We start from the raw sequence: 18161 nt of genomic DNA, 5'->3' as shown, positions 1-18161 counted from the left end.
AAATGGCTGAAACATATATCGTGAGCTCATTTGTTGAAATGCTCTAGGATTTTCTTCTGCAATTCTAAGGAATTAAATTACTTTTCCAGTGTTGTGAATTGAAGCTAGGACTTCATTTACACAAGGCAAGCACTCTAACTACTCTAAGCTATATCCTCAATCCTTGAAATACTTTTTGCATGTGTGTGTGTGTGCTAGTACTCGGGCTTGAATTCAAGGCCTCATACTCCCACTTGGCTTTTTGCTGAAGGCTGGTGCCCTACCATTTGAGCACTCCTCCACTTCTAGCTTTTTAATAGTTAATTTAAATTTAAAAAAATCTAATGGACTTTTATGCCTAGGCTGGCTTCAAACCTCAATCCTCAGATACCAGCCTCCTGAGTAACTAGGATTACAAGCATGAGCCTCTGGGGCCCAGCTCCTGAAATGCTTTTTAAAAGAAATAGAACAAAACATCAACAATAACAAAACTCTCAAAAACCCAAGACTCATAGTACACACATTATTTCCTAAGATAGGAAGGGGGGAGCTAAAAATACCAATGGAAACATTGGATATTCAAAAGTAGTATTCTGAGCCAGGTGCTGCAGCATGGGCAGGAAAGTCCCTAACACACTTATCTCTAATTAACCACCAAAACAGCAAGAAGTGGATCTGTGGCTCAAGTGGTAGAGCACTAGCCTTTAGGAAAGGGAAGGAAGGAAGGAAGGAGGGAAGGAGGGAAGGAGGGAAGGAGGGAAGGAGGGAAGGAGGGAAGGAGGGAAGGAGGGAAGGAGGGAAGGAGGGAAGGTAGGTCAGGAACAGCACCCAGGCCCTGTGTTCAAGCCCCATGACTGACAAAAAAATGTATTCTGAGTCAAATATAGAAGCCTTCCAAAGCTAAACAGCAAAACACTGGAAGCAATCCTGTAACAATACCACAACTATTGTCAAGAAAGTATTTAGTCTAAAGATATTCTGACACTTTTACATTCCAACTCAAGAAGGAACTATATTCTTTTACAAGACAAATATATTCTAAAACTGCTTTCTCTACTTTTACTGTAGGACATATTAGACCTTAAAATCCCATCCTCTTGTACTGAACAAACTGACTTGCCTGTCCTATAGTCTCATACCTAGGAATTTACTATTTCTACTGTATCTTTTCTATAGTGGGCCTTGAGCACTCTCTTGGCTATTCAGAGTTTTGTTTTGTTCTGTTTCGTTTTGTTTTGTCAGTCGTGGGGCTTGAACTCTGGGCCTGGGTGCTGTCCCTCAGCTCTTCAGCTCAAGGCGAGCGCTCTAACTCTTGAGCCACAGCACCACTTCCGGTTTTCTAGTGGTTAATTGGAGATAAGAGTCTCACGGATTTTTCTGCCTGGGCTGGCTTTGAACCTCGATCCTCAGATTTCAGCCTCCTGAGTAGCTAGGATTACAGGCATGAGCCACTGGTGCCCAGCTTATTCACAGTTTTTTGTTGTTGTTGTTTTAAGACACAGCCTGTTGCTATCTCTTAGCTTTTTCACTCAAGGTTAGTCCAGCTAACCACTTTCAGGAGGCTCAGATCTGAGGATTGGGTTTGAAGGAAGCTTAGGCAGAAAAGTCCGTGAGATTCTTCTTTAATTAACCACCAAAAAAGCCACAGCTCCACTTTCAGCTTTTGGAGGGTTACTTGGAGATAAAAGTCTCATGGATTTTCCTACCAGAACTGACATCAAACCTAGATCCTCAATCTCAACCTGCTGTATAGCACCCACCTAGGCTATTCTGGCTTATGAGCAATTAACTAATTGGTTTTTGTAGGAGTAGTGACAATATTCTCCCTATGAGGTTTTCTTTGATTTAAAATTATATGTACTAATTCATTCATGCCAAAGAGAATATACTTCCAGTACCATTATGAGGGATTTTTCATAGTGCCTTACATAGCATGTTTGTTGTTACTTAAACTGATGCATATACAGCTTTCATAGTAAAACAAGGGGAAATATATTTATAAAGTAAGCCAGGTGTGGTGGCTCATAGATATAATTCCAGCTACTTCGAAGGTAGATAGGAGGATTTTGGTTTGAGGCCAGCCTGGGAAAAAAATTAGAGAGGCCCTATCTCAGCATCAAACCAGGTATAGTAGTTCTTGACTATAAATTTATCTATCTGAGAGGCAAATGCAGGAGGATTTCAGTTTGAGGCCATCTCCAGGCAAAAGTAAAAGACCCTTTCTAAAAAATAACTAAAGCTCAAGAGAACTGTAGGCATATGTCAAGTTTTAGAGTACCTGCCTAGCAAACATGAGGCCATGAGTTCAAACCTCAGTACCACCAATAGATCAGATTATATAGATACTGCTTAATGATACCAATTCTGAAAATTATTTAAGTGAATACTGTCTTTCCCTTACCATGGAAAATATAGTCAAGAATTTCATTTAAGATAGGGTCTCACCATGTTTCTCAGGTTGGTCTTGAACTCATTGGACCAACTGATCCTTCCACCTCAGCCTCTCAAGCAGCTGGGACTATAGGGATGTACCACCATGCCAAGCTAAGAATGTTTGATAAAACAAATGACAGCATTTCAGCCTGACAGCTTTTTTCCAGAACATAAATACTACAAATACCTATACTTCCACAAAAGAAATCCACAAAGCACGTCAATCATTTGGCCTAACACCTTTACTATTTCTTACCAGGTCCCGTTGATCTTCTTGTACCAAATCCATTTTGTGAACCAAGCAAAAGATTTTGGCATCTGGAGAGTTCTGTAGAATGGCTTCCAGGCATGACTGGTAATAGTGCATGTCCTTCTCAAGTTCCCGGCTCTCCACATCAAAAACATAAATCAGAACCTCAACATTTCGGAAGATGTTGTCACGTTGGCTAGTGAAATAATTTTCCATGAAGGTGTCTTGTCTGTTTGGAAAACAAAATCTAGATAGTAAGCAAGCCCTTGGTTCAATTACTCCTACTTATGATCTATTTTTGTTAAATGAAAAATAATCTATGACTTTAATTTAGAGAAAATAATAGCAAACAGGTCGGAGGATCTTGAGCCTTGAGCCAAAATTTACAAACTTGTATCCTCTCTGCCCATTCCTCAAGTCCTGAACACACTAACATTCTCTCTTCCTCTTGTGGCCGATTTGTACCCCATAGGGATGGGGGGGGTCCTGGGGTTTGAATTCAGGGCTTGGGTGCTGTCTCTGAGCTTCTTTTGCTCAAGGATAGCTCTCTACCACTTGAGCCACAATGCCACTTCCAGCTTTTCCTGAGTAGTTGATTGGAGGCAAGTCTCGTGGACTTTTCCTGCCTAAACTTACTTTGAACCTCAATCCTTAGATCTCAGCCTTCTGAGAGTAGCTAGAATTACAGATGTGACCCACCAGCATATAGCTGTGCATGATTTTTAATTGATGCATTAGTTTCCTAGATAGCAAGGTAATAATAATAACCCCATAACTTCTCAGCTTTTCTTTTTAGTATTGGGGTGCAGACTCAGGGCCTCATATACTCGCTCAACTTGCTTGCTCAGCTGGCACTCTACACTTGAGCCATGTACCCAGACTAGAGTTTGCTGGTTGTTTGGAGATGGAGTCTCACATTCTTTTCTGCCTGGGTTGGTATTGAACAGTGATCATCCAGATCTCAGTCTCCTGAGTAGCTAGGGTTACAGGTATAAGCCACCAGTGTTGAGGCAATTTCTCATCTTGAAAAGAATGTTAGATGCTCAGTGAACATTTCCTGAATCAATACCGTACTAGCCAAATATTCTAAAACATGAAAATTACTTTAGTGATAACCTTTTAGCAGAATGTTATTCTTTGCTTTTTAATCTGAGTTCCACTTCCCAAAATGTTCTTCAGTTAACTTCTGAAGAGCAGAAAACAGCAGCATTGTATAGTAGGGGGAAAAGTCAGGAATCTAGGTTCAATGTTATGCACCTGCTGCTAATTAGTGTATGACCCTGGGAGAATCATAATCTCCCCGGACTTCAGTTGTCTTATCTGTAAAAATAAACATCACATCTTAGTCTCCAAAATCAAAGGACTTGGACTGATTTCTTAGTATAAATTAGAGAAATAGAAGTAATAATGAGAAACGGCTGCTAGACTGTTATGTGATCCATCTGCTCACAGGAATGGGATCATTTTCTTAGAGACTATTACATTATTCTTTCAAAAAATATTAACTGCACACCTATTCTATATGTGGCTGGGAAATATTGAGTTGGCAATAATATATGATTTTCATTTTGCATATATTATCTTCTGGTCATCAAAATAACCCAGTGAGTTGGAATCATTACTTTCCCTCTTTTTTTTGTGGTTGTTGTTGTTGGTCATGGGGTTGAACTCTGGGCCAGGGCGCTGTCCCTCAGCTTTTCAGCTCAAGGCTAGAGCGTCTACCACTTGAGCCACAGAGCCACTTCCAGTTTTCTGGTGGTTTATTGGAGACAAGAGTCTCATAGACTCTTTTGCCCAGGCTGGCTTTGAACCATAATCCTCAGATCTCAGCTTCCTTAGTAGCTAGGATTACAGGCATGAGCCACTGGTGTCCAGCTACTTTCCCTCTTGTACAGATGAAGAAGCTGTAGCTCAGAAGCTCAGCTTCTGATCTGTCCAAGATAACACACTAACAGAACTGAGATTAAACCCTAGTGTAACTCCAATGCTTGCATTCCTAGTCACTGGGAATTGTACAATGCTGTTTCAGCACAAAGATGAAAATAACCATAGGACAGAGAGTAACATCAACATACAATCACAGTGAGTGTGCCTTAGTGATGGGATATTTTCTGAGTGCCTTGTCATGAGAGAAAACATTGTCTCCTTCTTGTCCAACAACGGGTAACTCAGAGAAAAATCTCAGCGCCAAGCCTACTTTTAGATAATGATGAAATAACTAAGAACGAAGTAGTCTGGTATAATGATAGTAAGACCTCTCTCAGCACTGGTATTGGACCATCTGAGACACAAATCTAACTTATGTTCTTGCAAAACAAGGGATTATCTACCCATACTACACATACTTAGATCAAGCATGGAGCTTGTATTAGAGCTATTTAATCACATCACAAACAAAGGATATTTGCACAAACTTAGAGATCTTTATCCATGAAGAAATTTCTATCCAATGTACCTATTACAAGTGACAGTTCCTCTAAGTGTATTTGCCATGCTGACTGTATAAGATGTCATGAGTATTATCATCAATTTCACAAACAAATAAGCAGATGGTACTTACCCACCACAATCCCATAGGTTCAAAACCAGGTTTCCCAGAAATCGGACATGAGAATGCTCTACATCAACTGGAAGACAAATATAATAAATCTAGTAATTGAAGCAAGCACAGTAAAATTTAAGACAAGCAAAGCACTAGCCCACGGACTTTAGAAGGACCAAAGTGGAGTGAAATGCTCAAAGCCACAACAAGAAGGTGATTTTCAGCTTAGTAACGTGGTTTAGTGGCAAGGAGGGCACAACTAAACTAACTTCAGCTATGTAAGTCATTTTACATTTTAGTAGTTTAGTACTCAGTGCAGAAACAATCTCCAATTATAATAACAATGTTAAAATTTAACATGTAAGACAATGACATAAACCACTTAATAGATTGTCCCTGTTCCACCTGCACTTACCAATTTCCCTCACAAAAAATAAAACAAAAATCAAACATAAAACAAACATAAAACATTGCCAAACTAATTCCTTTACAGATTTCCCTTTCAGTTAATGATGCTACTTTTTCCCCATTTCTGACTCCTCTGTCCACATTCAATTCAATTGTAATTTCTCTTAATTCCATTCTTTATTTAACCCACCACCATCATTAAAGAAGGCCCTTTTCATCTCATGCCTAAACTGCTACTAGAGCTCCATAACTGACAATCTCACCAGAAAGACTTATCCACTTTACTTCCTCCTAAAGGCTATTGGCATGTTCATCTTCTTAACACTACTTTGAACATATCACTCCCCATTCAAAACACTTTCAATGGCTTCTCCAAGCCTAAAAGGGCATTCAAGGTCCTTCACAATTTAGCTTCCAATCTATCTTTATATTCCCCCAATAAATCATATTAAGGAAGCCTTTCACTTGAGTCCAATTCCGTTTATTCACAGTCCTCCCAAATCCCACTAACTCCCCAACCCTCAAAATACTTTACACATCAGGGGTCGCAAACTTGCTCATAAGAGCCTGGCCAGCAAAGGTACACCCTCAAAGCTGGCCACAGAATATTGGCTCAAGATTACCAGACCTTTCATTTTTTTCATTAGTAGTAGGAAATGCAGGTTTTAAGGAAACTTTTACATGTAACAACTAACTCCAATTTTTCTTAAACAATATGTAGGCCAAACAAAACGTATCTATAGGCCTTACTCAGCACAAAGATTATTTGTTTGCGACCTCTGTCTCACATTTCCCTCCCCCTATACTTAGCCTACTCTGTTGTTCTGCTGGAAAGGCCTCCCCATTTTCTTTGCAAAGTTATATTTACCTCTTAAGACCCACAGTAAATCCCACCTCCTCTGAAAGCCCTGCCTGGAAATCCCCACTTACCGTCCTCTCTCCCTCTGAATTCATCCAAACATTTAGTAACAAGCATCTACTCTCTGCCAGGCACTTAAGATTCCCAAGGAAAAACTAAATTTTTATGCCCCAAATTTCTCAAAGTCTAGTAATTGTTATCTACACAATTTAATGGGACAGTGAGATTCATCACCTAGTATCATTTCTTCTTTGACTACCTCCAAGCTGTTGCTTTGACTGCTAGCTACCTTTTGTGCAATTTTATCTTCTCATAATCTAGATCACAGCCAACAAAGTACTATGGAATAAAACATAAACATTTTGGAGTCAAAGAGACCTTAGTTCAAGTATCAGTTCCACCTCTGTGTGATCTTGAGCAAGTCATTTAAGATCTGGGTATTAGCTTCTACTCCTATTTTAAAAAAGAAAGAAGGGGCATAATACTGACCTCCCAGAATTACTGGGAGGATTCAATGAGTGCCTGGCACATAGTAGGTACTCAAACTACTTCCCTTCTCCCCTTTAATTCCCCCTCCTTGGAAAAGGAATCATATCTTACATGTCTTTGTATTTCCAACAGAGTCTACGAGAGAGTAGGTGCTCAAACTGCTATTAATTTGAAGACTATGTATACGGTCTAGTACTAAAAAAAAATGGAAAGAAGTGCTACTGAGAAAGGGAAAGACAATAACAAAAGAAGTGACAGGATTCAGTGACTGTTTAGATAGGGGGCACATGGGATAGAAATCTGGTTTCTATTCCCATGTCACAGCAATAGCTTTCATCAAGTGACCAATGGCCCCATTACCAAATCCAGTGGACATTATAGTCCTTGTCTTACTTTCTGCAGTATGACACTGTTGACTACTCTCTTCTCAAAAAAAACTTCTCTTGGTCTCTGATATTGTACCTACAAACTTTCTGGAATTCTCCCTTATAAGCTCCTATTCTTCTTTCTGTCCCTTAAATGTTAGAGTTCTTCAGGACTCCATCCTTGGTCATCTTTGTATTCTTCCCCAAGACAAGATCATCTATTCATATTGCTTTAGTTTCCACTTGGGATATACAAATAGGTATCTTTGGTATAGCCTTTTCTCCTACCTTTCTCCTCTATTGTACATCTTCACTTAAAGAAATAAACAAATGTCACAAATTCAAAATATCCAACTGGAACCCATCTCCTCTTTCTTCCCACAAACTCTATTCCTCTTTCAATGTTCTCCACTTGAGTGGAGATGCCTAAGTGAAAACTCTAGTTCTGTTCTTTCTCTCACCATTCTCACCAAATCTAATAGTCAAATTCTCCTGACTGGACCACTTTAAGTATACTGCAAATCCCTGAACTTCTCACCATCTCTACCAATACTAGCCTAACCCAAATCAAGCCCCTGTCATCTCTTACTTGGTCTACTAAAGTAAGTTAATTATTTTCTATTGTTTCTATACTTGCCTCCCTCCTCTCTGTACTCCATATTATACACAGAATGACCTCTCCAAGAGGCAGACTTTTTGAGTGTGTGTGATGATCCTGGGCTTGAACTCAGGACCTAGGCTAGTCTTTGAGGCTTTTTTTTCCACTCAAAGCTAGTACTTTACCACTTGAACCACAGCTGTACTTCTGGCTTTTAGGTGGTTAATTTGAGATAAGAGTCTTACAGACTTTCCTGCTAGGACTGGCTTCAAAACACAATCCTCAGATCTCAGCCTCTTGTGTAGCTAGGAGTACAAGTGTGACCTACTGGTACCTGGCAAAGAGAGAGATTTTTATTCCATTCTTCAAAAAGAAAAGGAATATGTCTCTTTATATATGCATAAATGTATATACCAATAAAGGTCATTTGGTAACCTCTGAACTACTAAAGTTCAGGAAGTTGCCTTGACAGTGAAGGAGCAGACTTTCTACATTCTGTAGTGCTTGCATTTCTCACAAATATTACTTTTGTAATTAATATTGGAAACAGGAAATAATCAAATATAAATCCGATTGATAAACTTTTCAGTTTAAAACTAAGGGCCTTCATTTCAAACTACCAAACTTGGCATAGAAAGTATTTTTTGCTCTCCTCCCACTTCTTGCTCTCCACTTAGCCTTAAGATCCCTATACTACCTGTGCTTTGCCTCTTCTGTCTACTTGTTATGAGAGTTAACTGAAAAGGAACCAAGAACAGAATTTTGGAGAATCATATACACTTATGGGGCAGAAAGAAGAAAATATTATCATAAATATTATCTTTTTTAAAAAAAAAAAAGTAGGGCGGGATGATTAAAGGTAAAGGAAGCAAACCAGGGTAATAAAAGCATTAAATAAAAACCAAGAGAACAGAGAATTTTGAGAAGGGAGGAAATCTTGGAGCTGTCAACAGTGTTTGAGTCTGAAACACCTCAGAATCATATTTTTAATGACAAATTTACTATTTCCACAAAAACATTTTAACATCCACCTAATAAGTTAATAACATCATCATTTCTTTCCTTCAAAGTTTAAAACACAGTAGGCTATAAGTTTCACAAAATAAAACTGGACTTTTTCAGGAATGACAAATTAGGAACGTACTAACACATTATAGTCAAATAGTATTTTTTAAGTATTCTTTTACTACTTTTAAAGAAAGAAACTGAATAAAAAAGATTTATCAAGTTAAAACCAATGCAATTTATGCATTTTGAACCAGTCTGTATGTTTAGCAATAAAACCTCAACCTTTGTTCAGTGACACAACAATCTAGTTCATGATACACTAAAGCCTTGGGGCCAACATAACATTTTAAAGTATTTTTTACTACTTTTAATGAAACAGAAATTAGAGCGTTACCAATAAAGTTCCCACCTGAGAATCCTTAAGGGCAAAAGTCCTGTACCATTCAGTATCTGGCACACAGGAAGCTACAGAACCATACTTGTAAAATAAATGGCCTACTTTAATGAGTAGGATTCATATAATGAACAACGTTTTGTTCATAAAGGTGCTGTCTAATTATGTCAAAACTACTTTTAGAAGTTTGACTAGTCCTGAAATTTTGATGGCAATACTATTCACTGGACTTGGTTATTAATTAATGCTGCTGATCAGCTAAAATCCCAGTTTGGGGGGGGGGGGTTGTGTTTGTTTTTTGTTGTTGGTCGTGGGCCTGAACTCTGGGCTTGGGTGCTGTCCCTCAGCTCTTCAGCTCAAGGCTAGCACTCTACCACTAGAGCCACAGTGCCACTTCCAGCTTTTTCTGCTTATGTGGTGCTGAGGAATTGAACCCAGGGCCTCATTCATGAAAGGCAAGCATTCTACCACTGAGCCACCTTCCCAGGCCCAAAATCCCAGTTTTTGTATCACTGATATAGGAAAAAGTATTTCAATAAAGTGTGCAGAATTTAAAACACAAAGAGAAAGAAGCCTGTTGGGAATTGTTAAGAGTAGTGTAAACCAGATAGGCTGTGATGTGATAAACAGAAGGTGAGCATAGAGTTGCAGTCTAGCTCTCAGATTTACTAGCTGAGTCAACATAATTTTCTGTCATATGTTTATCATCTCTCAGAAGAAAGTTACTATGAAGATTTAAGTAAATAAAACACTGTAGATGAACCTACCAACAGTTTGATAAATATTAGCTTCATGTAATCTATTGGAACCGCACAAATACTAGGCCCAAATATTGAACTTAGAAGAAAATAATTGTAAATGTATCTATCAAGACAGATATTTGGCAAGCTGCCTTTTCAGAGGCCAGATGTCAGCTCTATATGTATGATATACCACAGAAATTATGATGAGATACTTATTCAATGTACAAACTGTACAGAGCTAGGAAGGACAGTTCATATATCAGATGAGAGAATAAGTAGTCAAAATGATAACTGGATTCAACCCCTTTCCTATGGATAAAATCCTAAAGTGAGGACCTAAGAAACAGTGACTTGTCTTGGCTTTCATAATTAACAAACACAGGGCATTGAAATATTTCATGAGCTAACAAAAACTGAGTCATTAAGTATAAATAAGAGCTTATGCATAGGCATAAATACTAATTGCATAAGAATCAGAAGAATGCATATATGTGTGTATTCTCATATATATACATATACATGTATATATGTATATATATATATATATATATATATATATATATATGAATTGAAGTGTTTTTAGTATAATATAATGAAACCTGCCCCTGACAAGGGTTACACTATGCTAACAGCAATGTAATGTCCAGAATAAGATATGTAATAGGCCCACTTTGCAATGATCCAAAAACATCTGCACTCAAGTGTCAATTCAAAAATGCAAACATTTGAATAACTCCTTTAAAATACTTCAAAATTATGAGTCAAATGAGGAAGAGAGGCTAGTCATGGTGGCTCATGTCTATAATCCCATCTACTCAGAAGGCAGAGAATGGGAGACTGTGGTTCAAGGCCAGTCTAGGGGGGCTAGGAATGTGACTTAGTGATAGAGTGCTTGCCTAGCATGCATGAAGCCCTGGGTTCAATTCCTCAGTACCATATAAGCAGAAAAAGCTGGAAGTGGTGCTGTGGCTCAGAGGGTAGAGTGCTAGCCTTAAGCAAAAGAAGCTCAGGGACAGAGTACAGATACCAAGTTCAAGCCCCAGAACTGGCAAAAAAAAAAAGCTGGGCTCCAGTGGCTCACATCTGTAATCCCAGCTACTCAGAAGGCTGAGATCTGAGGATTGTGGTTCAAAGCCAGCCCAGATAAGGAAGTCTGTGAGACTCTTATCTCCAATAAATCACCAGAAAACCAGAAGTGGAGCTGTGGCTCAAGTGGTACAGCGCTAGCCTTTAGCTGAAGAGCTCAGGGACAGCACCCAGGCCCAGAGTTCCAGAGTTCAAGCCCCACAACCAACCAAAAAAACCAAGGCCAGTCTAGGTAAAAAGCAGTACTTTATCTGAAAAAATAAGTCAGGTACAATGGTGCATGTCTGTCATTCCATAAGGATGTATAGGTGGGAAGCTGTAGACAAAAACATTAAGACTCTATCTAAAAAAATAACTAAAGCAATGAAGAGCTAGGCACATGGCTTGCGTATAGAATACCTGTATGAAGCTCTGAGTTCAAATTCTTTTTTTTTTGCCTGTTTTGTGGCTTGAACTCTGGCCCTGGGTGCTATCTCAGAGCTGTTGTACAAAGCTGGCACTCTATCACTTGAGATACAAACTCTCTGGCTTTTTTTTGGTAGTTTTTCGTGGAGCCTCATGGACTTCCCTGCCCAGGTTGGCTTCAAACTGTGATCCTCAGATTTCAGCCTCCTGAGTAGCTAGGATTACAGGCATGAACCACTGGCACCTGGCTTCTGAGTTCTAATTCTAAAACATAAAATGAAGACTAGATAGAGAAACTAGATATGTTTAACTGAATATGATTTGGGAGGCAGAAAATGACTAACGATAAATTAAGACTTCGGATATACTCAAATATTTGAGGACAGACTATCAAAGAAATAGGTGCCCCAATAATGAAAGTCTAAACTTTCAAATCCCATAAGAAAAGAAATAAGGATTCCTTCTCCTTGGTATCCTAGGGTCTGGAGCATAATGTTACTATTCTTGACACCTTATAGAGTGACTTGTCCCATAAAGCATTCACAATGGTAGAAACCCAGAACAGGAATGTTTGAATGCCAGTTAGGGCAATGACTCCCTCACTTAGAAGCTAAGGACCAAGGCAAAATCCAGACATTCTTTGCTGCTTGAAAAATGAAATGCCATTTAAGCTCAGAGACAAAGCAGTTCTCTCAAGGTGCTAGATTCACTGTCTTCATAGGTATGGCAGCCCAGCAAGTCTATACTAACATTTGAATTATAAAGGGCAGTAGTGTATTTCCCAAGTCAGAGTAAAAACTCCCATGAGAAGACCTATGTGTATCTAAAAAGAAAAGAAGAGTATAGAGCAGATTGGTCTCCCTCTTCCCTATTCTCATAGTTTACCTTTTCATGGGGACCAGAACTATTACTTAAAAAAATATCTTAGGAGAAAAAAAAATCTTAGGAGATTTTACTATATGCTTGTTAATATCTATTAATTTCCCTTGGTGTAACATCAGTTAAAAACAAACATTCTCCCACAAAAATGAACAAGCAAAAGTGTTTTTCTATACTTTCTTAAGAAACAGCAGGACAAACAAGAAATTGGACAAGGGCATTCCACTTTGTAAGCAACCCACAACGTAAAAAAAAGCTTCCCAGGAAAGTAAGTAATAACCAGAATTAGGCCACATCACTCTGAGGAGAAGAGATGCAGAAGAGAAAAACATGCTCCAAAACAAATTCCTCAACCTCTGCATGCACAAGCTATGGCCATCAAGTGTGTTATGCAGATTATTAACAGTTAAGATCACCTCACTTCACAATAAGATAAAACATCTTACTTGTTGCACCAAGACGACGTGTGTCTCTGGCAATATAATTTGCAAAGATAATAGATCTCATGCTGGTCTTACCAGACCCACTTTTACCCATCAACAGCACCTACAGACAAAGTGGGGAAAAGAAAACAAAGGTTAGCAACCTAGAAAATATCTAGTGTACAAGGTCCGATTTCTCTCCTGTATTTGATCTTACACAGAAATGACCATCTCAACAACTAGGCACAAATACCAGCAAGTAACATGTTTCAAAACCAATGGTGAATTCAGATATACCTAGCATTCCAAGAGCCAATCACTTACCTGATCTCATTTTGGCAATAAAACTCCATTGAATTTATGCTAATATGTAATACTAATATATTTAGGCACAGGTTGAAGAAATATCATCTTGAGAGGAAACTAGTGTTTGATGCACTGAACCGTCTAGCAGGGCATTTCAGTGTAATAAAGGCTCTTGCTCTTCCTGCTCAAGGGCAAACTTCCCATCTCTACCCTTGATCTCATTACTACTTCCATTTACCCCTACAATCACCCTATTAATTACATGGCCTCTCTTTTTTTTGGCACTAGGCTTGAATTCAAGAGGTTCATACTCTCTTGTCTTTTTCTGCTCAAGGTTAGCATTCTATCACTTGAGCCATACCTCTACTTCAAACCTAGATATTGATATCTCAGCCTCCCAAGTGGCTAGGATCATAGGTGTTAGGCACTAGAGTCTGACTCCTTCGTGTTTTTAAAAGTTTCTCATGGCCTACAAGTTAAGTCCTCAAATTACTTATAATATACTTATAAGTATAGATCCAGTCTATACTTCTCTGTCTTTATCTCCTGCCCTTACAGGCCAGGGAAGCACGGGCCACATAGAACTCAATGACATATAGTCCTTTTGTCACTGGTCCTCCTGAGAATTCATACTATTCTGTTAATAAGGTTCCATTGTCTTTTCTTTCATTTAAGTTTCACTTATCCTTCAAGACTTAGCTCAGTAATTATCTTCTCAAAAAGCTTCTCTGACCCCAGTGCCCCCTACTGACATAGGTGTCTTACCTCAGTCCCATGGTGGTACTGTTATATGATTGCAGACAATAATGTACTACGTATTTCTCACTACTCTAAGCCCTTGAAGGGCAGAGTGAGATCCTTTCATGTTTCCAGTAACAGTAAAGCTACCAAAAACAAAGATACAAAGCAAGAGAGTTTGGGTGGGTATTTTTGTATTTTTCCTTGTTTTGATAGTTACTAGACTTTGATCTTAGAGCCTTGCAGGCTTGCTGTTGCTAGGTAGGTGCTTTACCATTGAGTCATGAATCTACCTCCCAAATTGTCTAGTGGAAAGTAAGGCTTTGTGTCATTACTAGCATTTAATAGAAAGACAGCTATCAAAAAAGAGGCTAAATATTCATGCACTAGAAAGGAATTGAACGAAATGACTTTAAGAGTCTTTTCATATCTAAAATTTATGAAATATTTTAAATTGCCTTGAATTTCAAATAAAAGGATACTTGTTCTACCTTCAATCCCAAGATATTTTGTCCAAATTCTTTTACACATATGGAGTACTAATGAAATGTAATTCACACAGACTTGATCCAATCTAAAAATGTATACAACTTCACTGCGTTAAGGAAATATCATTCCTGAGTCAGTGTAAAGTTGGTTTAGAACAGTTTGTTTTTAGCTGAGTACCAATGGCTCACATTTGTAATCTTAGCTACTCAGGAGGTTGAGATCTAAGGATGATAGTTCAGAGACAGCCTGGGCAGGAAAATCCATGAGTCTCTTATTTCCAATTAGCCAGCAAAAAACTGGAAATGGAGGTATGTCTCAAGTGTTAGAGCACCAGCCTTAAGAAAATAAACTAAGGAGGGCTGGGAAGGTGGCTCAGTGGTAGAGTTCTTGCCTTGCATGCATGAGGCCCCGGATTCAATTCCTCAGCACCACATAAGCAGAAAAAGCCGGGTGGTGCTCTGGCTCAAGAGCTAGAGCACTAGCCTTGAGCTGAAAAGCTGAGGGACAACACCCAGGCCCAGAGTTCAGGCCCCAAGACCGACAAAAAACAAAAAAAAAAGAAAGACACTAAACTAAGGGACATCACCTAGGCCCTGATTTCAAGTTCAAGTACAGATATAAAAAAAAGTTTGTTTTTGTCCTTTTTCAAATTTGTCAACTAAAAGACTACAAAAATTTCTAGGATGCATTTTTTATATATGTGTACACTATGAGATGATTAAATAAAGCTAATTTTTGCTCTTAATCATGTAAAAATTCCTGGCAGTATTAAAGCACTTTTATTAATAGCAACTTTAGACAAACTCATCAAGAACATTTCTGTAGCCCATCTGAACTACTGATAGACAAAGTTAAGGCTAAAAACATTTATTTTGTTTTGTTTTAATAGAAAGATTTAACTCAATTGCTTATAAAAGGCCAATGATCATCATGTTAGGTACTAACTGAAGTGCTCCAGTAATTTAGTCACTCAAAGTTCACAAAACAGGCAGGTAATATGAGATAGGAAATATTACCACCATTATACAAATGAAGAAACTGAAGCCCCCAAAAGTTTAAGACATTAGCTCTAAAGATGAACCCTTAAGTGAATCTACCTAAATCCCAAGATGAGGCACAAAACCAGAGTACAAAGGAAAGAGTATCTAATTAGAGTCAGAAAAGTCATGCAATATCCCAGAATGTTATCATTTGATATGGGCTAGAATAAATGTGCACGTAGAGGCTTCTCTATTGTATGTACATGATTTTGCCCAGTCAGATTTTTGTATTAAAAACTACACAACAGGCCAGGTGCCAGTGGCTCATGCCTGTAATCCTAGCTACGAAGAGCCTGAAATCTGAGGATTGCTGTTTGAAGCCAGCACCAGAAGGAAAGTCCATGAAACTCATCTCCCATTAACCACCAGAAAACTGGAAGTGGCACTATGGCTCAAAGTGGTAGAGCACTAGCCTTCAGCGAGAAAGCTCAGAGACAGCACTCAGTCCCTAAGTTCAAGTCCCATGACCAACAAAAAAGAAAAGAAAAGAAAAAACTGAACCAAGTGCTGGTGGCTAATCAAGAGGCTGAGACATGAGGACTATGGTTTGAAACCAGCCCTGTGGCTCAAGTGGTAAAGCAGCCTTGAGTGAAAAACTAAGGGACAGTAGCCAGTGCCAGTGCCAGTGTCAGTACTAGTACATGTGTGCGTGCGCACGCACGTGCACACACACTCTCACCCATACACCTATATCAAACAGCAAATAAGGGAGGAAGAGTTAGAAAAACAACATAGAAGATTCCTACAACAGTCCAGGAAGAATGTTATATATGTGTGTACACATACACACATACTATACGCACGAATACTACAAATTTCCTGATTAGCAACTTTTTTACCTTTACCTTCATGTTTCTGATGTACCTGACACATCTTACCTTTTTCTTCATGGCTGTATTTGGTAGCACCCACCTGCAGATACAAATCAAAAGACAGTTTCCATGATCCAATTGCCTCAGAAACTGAAATACAAATAAATGTGGATATGCAAGAGCATGTATAACACAACTGAGTATAGCTGTGTGGGATCTCAGCTGATCAGAGGCCCTCATTTTCTTAAATTATAAGTTGGATGTGGTTCCCCATCCCCTAAATACAAGCTCAGGAGATATCTCCTAGGAAGCATATTTAGGAATACAATGAGCCATTGAAATTCAAGATTCAGTTTCTGCCATTTTAAAAAATTACAGCAACATATATGTGTGTTTTCATAAATCAATGTTTCACATTTGAATCTTTTCTATTCTGGGTAAGTACTTAAGTTTGAACTCAGAACCTCACATTTGTCAGTCAGGCACTGTACCACGTAAGCCACACCCCAAGTCTGAATATTTGCTCTCTTTTCAAGGCAACTTTGTATTTTTTAATGTAGTTTCTCATTTTTTAAATGTGGAAAGTATCATTGGTTCGTCACCTGTCCGTTCCAGGTCATATTTTACTCATCAGACATACAACATACATTTTACATAAATCTTACATTCATTTACAAATTAGCACAGAAAACACTGTAAAGCCAGTAAGCTGACCAGGGAACATCAATCCTGTCCCTCATGTCATCCCCAACTACCTTTATTAAAAATTCAAAGCAATTTAGAACTCAATTACACCCCCTATCCAAATTCACTAGGAATATCATCAGCCCCGTTCCAAAAAGTGTTTCTACCTAGTTTGGCACCATTCCTTTTTTCAAAAGCATGCTATACTGCTAGCAATTTGAAGCGATATATCCCTGGGGGTGCGGGGGAGGGGATTCATCTACAACATTCTCTTCAATTAAAACACCCTCCCTTCCAGGTTTGAAATAATACCCTTCACCCACCCAAGCGATCCTTCCGGTTCCCCTAGTGGAGGTTCCATTCTCGGCCCCAGATTCTCTTTCTCCATCTTTTTTTCAGAGTCAGATTCTTCCATCGTGCAACAAGTCCTTTTCAGTGCCTTCTAAATCCGCAGTACTTTTTTTTCTTGATCACCCCCCTCGACTGCCTATTCTCATTGCCTGCGGCCCCTCGGCCGGCTCTAGTCTCGTCTCCGCCTATGTCCACTGGGGGGCCGCTTTCCCCACCGTTACCTTTACCGCTCAAACTTGGTCTCTAGGCACGGCTAAGCAGGCAAATGCAAAAGCTGAGTGATTTCGGTGATGCAAAGGAAGAGCTGGGAGATGAGAGGGAAAGGGGGGGGGGGAGCGGTCGTTCCTAGTTAGGGCCTCACGCCCCAAGGTCTCCAAACCCAAAGGTGACTTCACCCGCAAAGACGTGCGGGACCGTAAAGGCGGTGGTGGCAGAAAGAGCTGGCCTATGCCCTAGACGGTGAATGCCTCGGAAGCAGCTGGCCAGTGGGTCCGGAGTTGGTTTTCCAGATGAAGTCCGCTAGCGGCGACGGCCGTGACGACCTAGCCGCCCGCCCTTCAGGAGCCCAGGTACCAGACCACAAGTCACCCAACTGCAGGCCGAGATCACGTGAGAACTCCCCGTAAACCCAGAGCCTATCACGTGATCGCTGCTGCCCAAGGGGAGGGTGGGCTGGGAAGAATACCATAGAGACTGCGCTGGGAAAAGCAGAGTGGTGTCCATCCGTGTCACGTGGTGCGGGTGCTCTCTGGGTCCGAGGCGGACCTGAAAGCCGAGAATTAAAGGGTCCCTAACAATTCCAGTGCCTCCACGCTAGTGGATTTTTCTGCAGCTTATTCTTACCGCTGGGAAAGAAAAGCACTGTTTGTTTTCCTGCTCTT

General features: G+C 39.5%; 1 protein-coding gene across 3 annotated transcripts in view; it reads right to left on the bottom strand.

Moving 5' to 3' along the window:
* The window catches only part of Rragb (Ras related GTP binding B), a 36377-nt gene extending 18507 nt beyond the window's left edge, over positions 1-17870 (bottom strand). For 2 of the 3 annotated variants that reach the window (XM_042702547.1, XM_042702548.1), the window contains exons 1-6: positions 17253-17870; positions 16312-16345; positions 12885-12984; positions 7072-7155; positions 5223-5289; positions 2669-2891 (exon numbers count right to left, since the gene is read on the bottom strand). In XM_042702547.1, coding sequence (XP_042558481.1) covers positions 2669-2891; positions 5223-5289; positions 7072-7155; positions 12885-12984; positions 16312-16345; positions 17253-17344 — 600 coding nt within the window. In that variant the 5' untranslated portion in view covers positions 17345-17870. The remainder of the gene's footprint in view (positions 1-2668; positions 2892-5222; positions 5290-7071; positions 7156-12884; positions 12985-16311; positions 16346-17252) is intronic. The other variant, XM_042702549.1, reaches the window with a different exon arrangement.
* Positions 17871-18161: the final 291 nt, after the last annotated feature.

The sequence above is a fragment of the Dipodomys spectabilis genome, unplaced genomic scaffold (assembly GCF_019054845.1).
Source record: "Dipodomys spectabilis isolate Male_0828 unplaced genomic scaffold, ASM1905484v1 ptg000328l, whole genome shotgun sequence".
Taxonomy (NCBI): Eukaryota; Metazoa; Chordata; class Mammalia; order Rodentia; family Heteromyidae; genus Dipodomys; species Dipodomys spectabilis.
This window is presented reverse-complemented; position numbering and strand designations above follow the sequence as displayed.